Source organism: Phragmites australis, chromosome 2 (assembly GCF_958298935.1).
Source record: "Phragmites australis chromosome 2, lpPhrAust1.1, whole genome shotgun sequence".
Taxonomy (NCBI): domain Eukaryota; kingdom Viridiplantae; phylum Streptophyta; class Magnoliopsida; order Poales; family Poaceae; genus Phragmites; species Phragmites australis.
In genome coordinates this window covers 34,245,631-34,256,665 of record NC_084922.1, presented here as the reverse complement: position 1 = coordinate 34,256,665, position 11,035 = coordinate 34,245,631, and the positions used below count along the sequence as shown (strand labels likewise).

General features: G+C 48.5%; 1 protein-coding gene across 1 annotated transcript; it reads left to right on the top strand.

The window, feature by feature from the left end:
• Nucleotides 1-3,833: 3,833 nt before the first annotated feature.
• Nucleotides 3,834-8,622, top strand: LOC133908482 (uncharacterized). Its single transcript, XM_062350526.1, has 5 exons — nt 3,834-4,150; nt 5,036-5,617; nt 6,612-6,915; nt 7,020-7,097; nt 8,174-8,622. The coding sequence occupies exons 1-5, from the start codon at nt 4,056-4,058 to the stop codon at nt 8,222-8,224; spliced, it is 1,110 nt and encodes a 369-aa protein (XP_062206510.1). The 5' UTR covers nt 3,834-4,055; the 3' UTR covers nt 8,225-8,622.
• Nucleotides 8,623-11,035: the final 2,413 nt, after the last annotated feature.

The window sequence follows — 11,035 nt, the reverse complement described above, 5'->3', positions numbered from 1 at the left end:
CAAGCCCTCATGCGTGAACGAGGCACCATTGTGAGCGAATAGGACGGTCATCAACGTCTCCTAAGTTTGCGCTCTCCAGCCTCGGTGGTCGTCGGAGTAGCTGTGCATCCACGAGAGTTCCGGGAGCTGACCCCATCACTTATCCCATGGACCTCATCACAGCATGAATACCGTGTGAACTACACATTGGTGCTAGGAACATTACCATCAAGGTGGCTTCCGGCGTGACTTATCCTTACGGCTCCCATGAACATTTGCACGGATGTCTGATACCAGAGGCCTACGCCGCGGTCAAAGTAGATGAGGCAGTTGACCAGTACCACTATGTTAAGGTGGACTACCCCCAGAGGAGGGGGTGAACACTATAGGAGAGAATGAGCATACATTCATCGCGTGGGAGAAGGTCTACATAGTGTTTCCACCAGGGATAGCTCCTGAGACTCTCTACTCTTCACTACACCCCGGGCCGCTATCGCCTCAAAGATCTCCCTCTCCTTAGCCATCTCCCAAAAGAAGTTTATGACCTCAGCCATCACCTCGAAAAAGTCCATCGCTCGAGAAGCCAGCACCATCAAGAATCCATCCATCAGCTCGAAAAACAAGATCAGGTTCTGCAACATCTAAGCAGACGACATCATCTAAAAAGTCGGTGGCATCTAAGAAGTTGGTAGAACCCAATGATGTCTATTCACTCACTGCTGAGAAAACAAAAAAGGTTGTGGATGCCAGTGTCACGTCTCATTTCCATCCTCCACCACCTCCACCAAAGGCTGTTGTGCCTGAAGATGCCTTAAATTTTTTCATGAAAATGGCCAAAGCTAAACAGAGGGGGTCAACTTCAAGTAAGCCACCGACTGACTATGAACGCATCAGCAAGATGCAGGCCAAGTGCAAACCAGGCCTAATCATTAAGGATGCTCTAAGCATTGTGGACTTCTTGGATTCTTCTAGATTAATAGCAGAAGAACTAGCATGACTTACTATGGGAGTAGATATATCAATGTCAGATGTTATATGGCCGATTGAGTTGGGCAAACCTTTGGTCAAACCAGATATAGAAAGAAATCTTACAACTCAAATGCGTCGATTACATCAATGGTACTTGGAGCAGTCCAGGCTAGGTTTTTAGGCATTTCCCATGAAATGCAAAGATAAATATTTTCTCAACGGGGACAGCTTCTTCTGGTTGGAATTCTTGCACTTGTATGAGCTGTACAAGGAAGATACCCTCGATGTGGCTATAGTCATAGCATGGATTCTGTAAGTGACTTATGTATATAATTCACGTTATATGATCTTGCACCTTGAAATTGCATAGCTAACTTCTCTCTTTCGTAGAATAGAGATCCAAGCATACGAACAAGACTTAGATAAGAAAGTAGGATTCATCAATCCTGGCCTTGTGAACCAGAAACTTGTAACAAAGAATCCAGACTGCACCGAGGCCTACTTCTTGAAGTGTCTGCTTCACCACCAATATAAGAAATTCATACTCTTACCATATAGCTATGAGTACGTGTTTGCGCGCAAGAGCATCCTCATTTTATGGGCAACTTGATTCTAATACTAATTTGCTATGGTGACATATTCTGTAGTTTTCATTGGATCCTCTTTGTTATCCACCCATACTTGAGCAAGATCATTATGTTGGATTCACAAAAGAGAGATCAGATGACTTACCAACAACTCATCGACATGCTAAACAGGTTAACTCGACCATTTAATCTTCTCGATGATTGCATCTAAGTTTAGTTGGTATTCATATTCACGTACAGGGCATACACAAGATACCGCAAGAAGAGTGTTATCCACTTTCCATTCAGGAAGGAGTACGCTGTAAAAACCGACTTTCCAGTACACAATACATATTCATGCCTTGCATTTCCTACTGAATAAAAAGGGTCAATTCATTCCACTGACGAATCATTTCCTCTTGAAGTTTATGAGACAGCCACCCGGTAACAATCTATATGCGTTTTATGTTCTTACTTTCATGCACACATTCAGCCCGAACGGAGACACTGTTAGATTAAATGACCTTGAGGTATGAAATAATATATCGATGCCTTCTTTTCAATTTCTACACATGTTCAAGGACTAATTCTCTTGATTCTTCAAACGCAGTGCTCCAAACTATACAGAAGTGTGTTACAACCTGCTGAAATATATACCCTTCAAGAACAGATGGCCAGGTTCTTATTAGAACATGTTATCAACCCAAACGGCGAGTTTCATGAACCGATTGTGCTGTCCACGCGTGCGAGACCTTCAAATGACACCTTACCTTCTAGCAGAGAGTGCGACATGGAGGAAGACTACCAAAGGGTTTGACAACATATTCTATTTCCGCAATTGACACAATATTAATGAATGACATTACCTGTTCTACGATATGCCACTCGTGTGTCAATGACATGTGGGACTAGATCCCACTTGTCATCCTCACAATGGATGCCATATTGTAGAGCCAACACTTATTCAGTTGTAAATCATAGATTTTTCTATTTATTAATGAATGATATGAATTACTATGTATGATACGAAGTTGGTATCATCGAACGACTCTTGGACACAATGGCCTTCGAACGATTATGCAAAGGCGAATCAAGAAATAACATCTCGTAAACGTGCCCAAGAGGAGGAGGATGAGAGACCAGCTCGTGAGCTGTGCACTGTGGAGGAGCAAGAAGCAGTATCCCGTAAAAGTGCTCAGGAGGAGGAGAACGAGAGGCTAGCCTGTGAGTTTGTATTTATCTCTTTCTAGTCTCCTTTTGATTCCCTTGCCTTTGGTATAAGTTTTTTGGTTTTCTTATTGATTTTCGTTTTTGCCTTTGAGTTGCAATTTTTCAACCTTAGGAAGATATTCTTCTTGTTGCTAGAGGTATAAATATTCATATTGTCATGTATTTGAGAAGGTCTTGAATCCTCTTAACTCAAGACCATCAACTTGAAGAGTTACTTTTTTCAGTGACAGCCATTTTCTTTGATCTTTATTCAAGTTTCAAACTTTTATGCACAGAGACATATAGATGGTCTTCAATAGAGTCTATGACTCATATTTCATCCGTAAAGTCATGTTGCCTTAGAATTTTCTCTTTCTTTTTGTCTTTCTAAAGTTTATACTTCTGTTTATACGTTTTTGAGAAACGTTAGATGAATAAGGAGTAGACTATTCATTATACAAGAAATTGTAAAACACCTATTTACCCTCTCTAATCGTCTATCTCGAACCTACGTATACGTTACGTGTCGGAGATCACATCCACCATCGACGTAACGCGCGATCTTACGTACGTCATCCGTGTTTGACACCGGTGCCTGAATTTCAATTTTATTTTATAGTTTTTTCGTTGACTCATGAAAAGATTAAAATTCATGAAATTTCACTCATTTTTTCTCTTCTGCACGTGAGTCGTACGTCAGTAAAAAAATTTCAAAATTAACTATTTCATTACCATCTAAAATTCACGAAATTTTAATCCCGGCTGCGAGCTCACTCAAGACCAGTGCCACTGAAATGCCGGGCACTCGTGGATGCTAGGCCCACCTGCCATGGTTTACTGTGCGTGCGTTATTTGTGACGTCCGTTTGGAAACCGATCTCCATTCTGCTGTCTCGCGCAGTGCAAGAGAGAGGTCGCTCTCGCTCGGTACGTTCGGATCTTCGGGCTTCACGTACGTAACAGCCCCGGAATTCTCCCGCTAATCACCGAACTGCCACGCCCCGCGCGGGGGCAGTTTGGGGAAAAGAGAAGCGGTGGTAGAACGGTGAATAGCCATTTACACTCGAGGGCAAGACAGGGAGAGCGCAAAAGATAAAGCCTCTATTTGGACCCCGGCGCTGCTTCCCATCGCCATTGCTGCCCTCGTCTCTTCCTCCCTCCCTCCTCTGTTCTTCTCACAATTTTGCTTCTGAATTTCCTGCCGGTTTCCGGCGTTTTATTTGTTCCGTGCACTGAGACGTACACGAAGGGCCAGACAAGAGAGAAGATAGTGATTGGCGAGCGGTGGGAGAAGGAGGACGAGACGGCTGCGGCGGCCGGAGGCCATTTTTTGATGCGTGGCTCCGTCGAGGTCCACGCGATAGGCAGAGACGTCGCGTCGCCGAGCCCCCTGCGACTCAGAACCCCTCCGGCATTGGACATGATGAGGTAGCCGGCAGATCCCGGGCTCTCGCCTCCGTCTTTCCTGTTCTTCTGGTTCATCGTTTCTTATGTGTCTGTGCGCGTGACAGATCGAAGTGTGCCCTGTTTTTCATCTTGTTTGCGTTTGTTTCTCCTTTGGTTTTTGGTCTCGGCTTCTCTCTGGCTTCGGTTGGTGAAGGATGTGGTTGGTTCACCACCTGCTGGAGCTCGCCGACCTCGTCAAATTTCTGGCCCGTACCTTTGCTTTGTTCATCCGCCTGACGTTTCCGCTCTCCATCGTTTTGGTTTTAGGATTCCATGTTCTTGTTGCGGTTTGGTTGATCTGTACTTCTGTACCTCCAAGTTGGCTTTGCCAATTCGAGCGGCCGTGTCGGCTCTCCTAATTCGACGTTCTTCATCTCCGCGTTTGGCAGGCTTAAACCGGCAACAATCTCAATGTTTTTTTTTCCTGGCCGTCTCCCAATCTCTTGGTTTCCTCTGCTTTTCCGGCTGTTTCAGACTGGATAACAAACCATCTGTTGTTTGTTCCTTCGGATTTGCACCTTCGATTCTCTCTGGTCGAGAGGAGAGGACAACTCATAGTTCACACCGCCGCAGCGGAGTAATTTTTTCGTTCTTTTGCGGTCGCCAACTCTTCCGATTTCCGATTGTGCTGTGTTCTTTCCTTCGCGCTCGCTTTACATGGGTTTCAACGAGCTGTTCTTGTTGCAATTTTGCGGTGGTTCTGGTCTCGGCTCTCCGTTTTGGGTATTCGAACTCGCGAGACGATCGATCTGTTTGTTTCCTCGTTTCATCCGCCGCTCCAAGCGAGCGAGCGATTTGTCACTTGCATTTTGCAGTGGATCTCATCCCCGATCAAATCGCTAATACGTGCCGCTTGATTCGCCGCAGGTACCAAAGGCTCAGCCCGGACTACCTCCCGCTCGGCAACGGCGGCGGCGGCGCCGTTCCCCGGAAGCCGGCGTCGAGATCCTCCTTCAAGGACGACGACGTCCCGGCCGTGGCCAACGACGGCTCCCGCCTCGCCTCCTACCTCGCGGCCTCCCAGCTCGAGTCCAAGCCGCTGCGCGCCCGCGCGCCGCAGCCGCCGCCTCTGGCGTCGGCCAGCCGGAGCCCAGCGCGGGACCACGCGCACCACCACCCCTCCGACTCCTCCGACACCGCCTCCCCGAGCTCGACCGGCGGCGGCGGCGGCGACGTGTTGCTGCAGTGGGGGCACAACAAGCGGTCGCGCTGCCGGCGTGACTCGGCCACCGCGGCGCCGTCCGCGCAGCGCCGGCAGTCCGGCGCCGGCGCCGGCGGCAAGATCCAACGGCGCGCTTCAGCGCCGGCGGAGAAGTTCATGCCGCCGCCGCCCGCCGCCGGGTCAAACACGCGGGGGTCCAACCTGAGGTCGGCCGCCACTTTCCCGTCCCGCGCCCCTGCCGTCGTTGACGCTCGCCACGGCAGCCACCACCCGCCCCACCACCACAGGTAATAACGACCCCCCCTCCCTCCCTCGTTCTCGCTTCGTATCTTGCGCGTCGTTCGCAACTTCCCTCCTGTTTGCCTCGGCGACCTCCTGTTTCCGCTTTTGCCCCCGGCGGAAACTGTTACTGCCCACCACCATCTCACGAGTTGGAGTCGTGGTTGCCTTCTTTCTTCTTTGTTGGGTTAGCCTTCGCGGTGGTGTTATTTATTCACTTGGTGTTTTTTTGGTTTCGGTGAGCTGTACCGGCATACCGCCACACATCTTTAAGCACCGTAACGAGAGTTGGATGGAAGATTCCTTCCCAGGGTTTCCTCTCCTCGATCATTTCTTTTTTAATAATTAGATTTGTTTTCTCTGAATATTTTAGTACTGATTTGATCTGGATCATTTCATCTATTAGCTCATTTTTGTGGTATTTTTATTTATTTATTAATATTTTTTTGGGGACAGTTGTCTGACTAGATCTGGGGTGGTTGGGTGGTGCGGTGAGGTGTGGTAACCTTACCTTGACTAATCCGTGGATATATGGCGAGAAAGCAGTTGCCGTATTTGTCACACAATTGTTGCATGATGCATGGGGCCCCTACTAATATTTCCATGTCTCCACGAACTCTCTGATGGTTGTTGCTGTACTCGTTGGATCGGAGTAATTTGGGCGGATTGTTTGGTTGATTTGTTGGATTTTGGGGTATTCTGATGATGATGGTACGAATGAATTGCACACCATCAAGAGGAGGGAAAGGTAGCAGTACATACAGGTAGGGTAGATGTTTATAAATATATATGCACATCTCAACTTCCCTTACATCCTTTCTACGTGGGCATCAACATCTTTGGTGTGGTAGGAATTGGAGCCTCTACTCTCAACTAGTACTAATGCACCACCCTACCTCCCTTTGCCCTCACCTTGCCAACCACCGCATCATCGCTGCCACCGCCGCCACCACCACCACAGCAATATAATCATCATTAACATTTCTTTGGTGGTATGATCAGGTCCGTCGAGAAGCGATCGGGCAGCGGGCAGAAGCGGTCGTCGCCGGACAAGGCGCACCAGTCCGCCATGGACGCCGTGCTGCACATGGAGTCCAAGAACCACCACCACCACCATGATTCGCCGTTGACCGCCAACGGCGCCGTCGCCGCCGGCGAGAAGCTGGGCGTTGAGCGGTTCGAGCTGCCGCGGATCTACATCTCGCTGTCGCGCAAGGAGAAGGAGGACGACTTCGTGGCCATGAAGGGCACCAAGCTGCCCCAGCGGCCCAAGAAGAGGGCCAAGAACGTGGACAAGACCCTCCAAGTATGCACACCGCTGCAACCACCTGACCTGAGCTCGATCCGATCTGTTGCCATCCGTTCTGTTACAAAACTTACATGTGCTCCCTTGCTTTTACTATTGTGCAGTATGTCTTCCCGGGGATGTGGCTGTCAGATTTGACGAAAGGCCGGTATGAGGTGCGGGAGAAGAAATGCGTGAAGAAGGTATAATCTAATCTCCCTCTGCGTTTGACGGTTCCAGTTCATGCAGCTTATTAGCGACAAACGATCTTTTCAACTTTCTGTGCCGTGTGGCTGAAAGGAAAGAAAAGAAAAAGAAGATTAAAATCGTTTAGAATTGGGGCATGGGTTGGGTGCAAACTAATGCAAAAAAAAAAAAGCCAAAAAGCGGGTGGAATTAGTTAGTAGCCCTTTTCTTTGGGGCTAGCCCATGACACCCCTCACGTGGGGCCCATGACCCGTGATGCTTCGTGTCCTCACTGATGACGGCGCTAACCCTTTATTTTTATGCTGTGGACGTGGAGGAGATGGAAACAGGCGATTTGTGGCTTTGCCCTTACCTCAGGACTGTTCTAGGTTTAGCTTTCACTTATCTACGATGCCATTTATGCTTTGCCAAGCAAAACAAAACACACGCAAGAGCACTTCTGCTGCACATACAAGCAGCGCACGAACGGTCCACCATGAGAGAAAAATTCTTTGTGAACCACACGTATAAGAGGTCACAGGGAGAAATCTGTTTCCTGTAATCTACTCGTATGGGGCCCATCTGTCAGCTGACGGTTTATGAGCCCACCTTGAGCTCGACCAAGTGGGTCCCTGGGAAAGGGTTGATATGGAGACATGTATCTGTCGCTTGCTTGGACCACATGATAGGGCCCGGATAGAGCTTGGAATCATAACCATCGAAAAAGAAAAAAATAACAAAAGGGTGGTGCTATCTTTGGATCGAATTGTTTGTTCCCCCTTTTTATTCTGATGGGACGGGATTTTCGCTCACCACGCTGATGTAGTTTGGTCTTGGCAAATGGCAGCGTACGTCGTATTTGTCAATAGCGAGGACCAGTTCGAATCTTTGAACATGACCTCTGACTGTTTGTTTAGTCGAGTAATTAAAGTTGTAAACCACAACGCTGTGGTTAGGTCGTGCTGCGGGTGTTGGAATTACAATACTGGATGCGCACATGCACCTCTTCTTACAAAACCTACCATCTGATGTTTCTGCAATCTGCATAAGCTCGGCATGCTCTAACTGAAATCTCCCTGTATTTGGAATGCAGAAGCGAAGAGGCCTGAAAGGGATGGAGAGCATGGACAGCGACTCGGAGTGACAGCGAGACACTCAAATGAGATGGCAGAAGGGGCAATAAGATGGAGATGCGGCCATGGGTGAAGAGGAAGAAGAAAGACCACCGGTAGCTGCTAGCCAAACGGGACGGGGGAGAGGGAGGGAGGGAGGGTTTGGTGTTCGCTGTAAAAAAGACGGGGAGAGAAGAGGGAGGAGACGCTGAGGGCAAGAGTGGTCGCCGCCCACTGCCCAGGGAAGCGTTTGAGGACGATGATGGATGTCGTCCCGAGCTGTGCTTTTTATCCCCGCGGCCGCGAGGCCATTTTTCTGTGACCTGCGGTTTACCACTGATCTGAAACTTGGAATCCGATTCCACCGAATTGGTCTTGACGCTGCATTGAAAACGAACAACAGATCAAGCTGGACGAGTACATTTAAATACTTCTTACTGTATGTCACTAGCAGTAGCACCATTGCTGCCATGGACTGGGCTTGCCTAGTTGCCTGAACATAATGGGGCTGGCCCTTAATTTTTTTTTGGTGTAAGTCGCGGATCTGTCCGCGGGACATCTGATAAAATGCGTAAAGAAATACTAGCAGACCTTGTGACTTGCTAGATTAAAAAAATGGCAAACACTTGTCGTTGTGGCTGAGCTCTCAATGAACCTGACTAGATCCAGTAAATTGGTTTGCTCGAGGATCCTGACATGGATGACAACGACCCAGCGTCGAATCTAATGGCACCGGGAAATCTAACCACGGTGATTGGGAAGCTGGGACTCGTGTGGTACAAAGCCAAAATGCTCTTGCTCTGCGTCTGTCTTCCTCTTGGAGGCTATAATTGGGCCAACTGGGTGGGAGGCGGGGGCCAACGGAGCAGGCGTCGTTGATTAGCGAATGCGAGCTTGTGTGTCCCTCTTATTACATCATTAACTCCAACATGTACAGTGGTGAAGAGGTGGTGGTGTTGTAGGCTGGGCTCTCCAAGCCGATAGGCGTTAGGAGGGAAGTAAATTCTATAAAATTCAATTTTATAGGAAGATTTTTTCTTTGTATAACATGTGTCTTTCTACTTCTTCTTAATTGCATATGTCAGTCATTAAATCAAGAAAGAACAGTATAGATTAGGATCTCGTAGGGATCTTTCGGTGAAAGATCTCATAGATTTATGCCGTCCTTCTCTGATCCAATCGCTGATACATACAACTTAGAAGAATAAGGGAGACACATAACATATAAAAAGATGGCTCGTAACCAACGACATTCTTTCGACGGCTTCGTCATATTCTTTTGGTGGAATATCTGAAAAGAAAGAAACTGGAGAACTTTTGAAAATAAAATCCTCCCGGTCTCTGAAGTGGCGTTCCGGATAAAAGAGGAAATAGACCAATAGCGCTTAGCTTTTGTGTTTTCCTCTTAAGCTGTCGGTTGTCATTCCCTGCTATGTTCCCTCAGTTTTCTTTCAGAGTCTGTGCTTCAGACATGCGTCTCTAGCTGTTGTTTGGGCGACGTCTATCTGAGTTGTAAACCTCCTTTTATTCCTTCTAATATATTTACGGCAACTCTCTTACCGTTCATTTCGAAAAAAAAAATAATATATAAAAAAAATCTTTCTGTAAAATTGAATCCAGTAGAATTTCCTTCCACCCAAAAGTGGTGCTGCCTACCTGCGAGTGCATTGCGACTCGTTATCGACTCCCGTGAGGTGGGGCAAGGGAACACTCAAGCGCACCACTGCTGGTTCGCCAGCCATTCTTTTGACTCCGTGCCAGTTGCTCAAGTGCTCTCGCCGTGGCTCCGCATCCTCTGCCTGACTCGTGAAGAAAGCGGGTCAGGATCAGCCTCCGGCTCGAAGCAGGTGAAGCGCCGTCGGTAGAGAAGTGTCGGTGCGCCAGAAGAAAAGGCTCGTGCACGTTCAGCTCGGCTAGGAGCCGGTGCTCCTCGCGGCTCCTCGGCAGATGAAGAAGAAACAAAAGGCAGGCGGTTGATTGAATCGGACACGCTACTGCAGTACCGGAGCGTCGGCGCGCGGCGTTCGCAAACGCATCCGCTCGAGGGGTCCATCGCGTAGTCCCGCCGATCATCTCGCGCGCGTGCTGGTTGGGTTGGGGCTTGCTTCGCTTCAGACTCTGGGTCGAAGCTCGCACCCAGCTAGTTTCGCCCTCGCTCGTTGTACACAGCTTACTCCACCAATCATTCTTGTCCGGAGCACGACGATTTGCTCCCCTTTTTACTCGATCCACGGGGCCCTTGAAGCCAACTGATTCGATCTCTTGGTTTCACTCTACTGGGTCGAGCAGAAAATAGCCACGGAAAGTACTACAAGTTGCCGCAGCTGCACGTGTTAGTGTGCCGTGAGCAAAAAAATACTGGTGCAACACGGGTCTAGACAGCAATCGGCGACGCGGCGCAAATCCGCAATGCATGCGTGTTGGCTTTTTATTCGTCCAGACAGACTGGAGTAGGCATCGGCCTAGTGCGGCCGGCAATGAGTAAAGAGGGTACGTGCGTCTATCGCAGGATACAAGAATCGGCTCGGCAAGAGCCAGCTTTGGTGCTGGTAATCCTCGTGTTACTCATTCTTTACCCAACAACTCGCTTAATAAATAAAGAAGAAAAAATTTGACCTGTGGGCCGTCAGCTCGTCGTCATGCTCTTGCTAGGACCTTCCTTCTGTGACTATAACGGTTGTTGCGACTTGCGAGTGATAGGGACGAGAAGAGAGTACGTGGCGTTGGGCTTTTATCAAAGCAGGAGGAGGGTGGCTGATCAGCTCTCCTAATTTCCGGTGCTCGTATTGCATTTGCACACGCCTTTCCCCTCCCCTTGTCACTGCGAAATGGAGCAAGCGGTA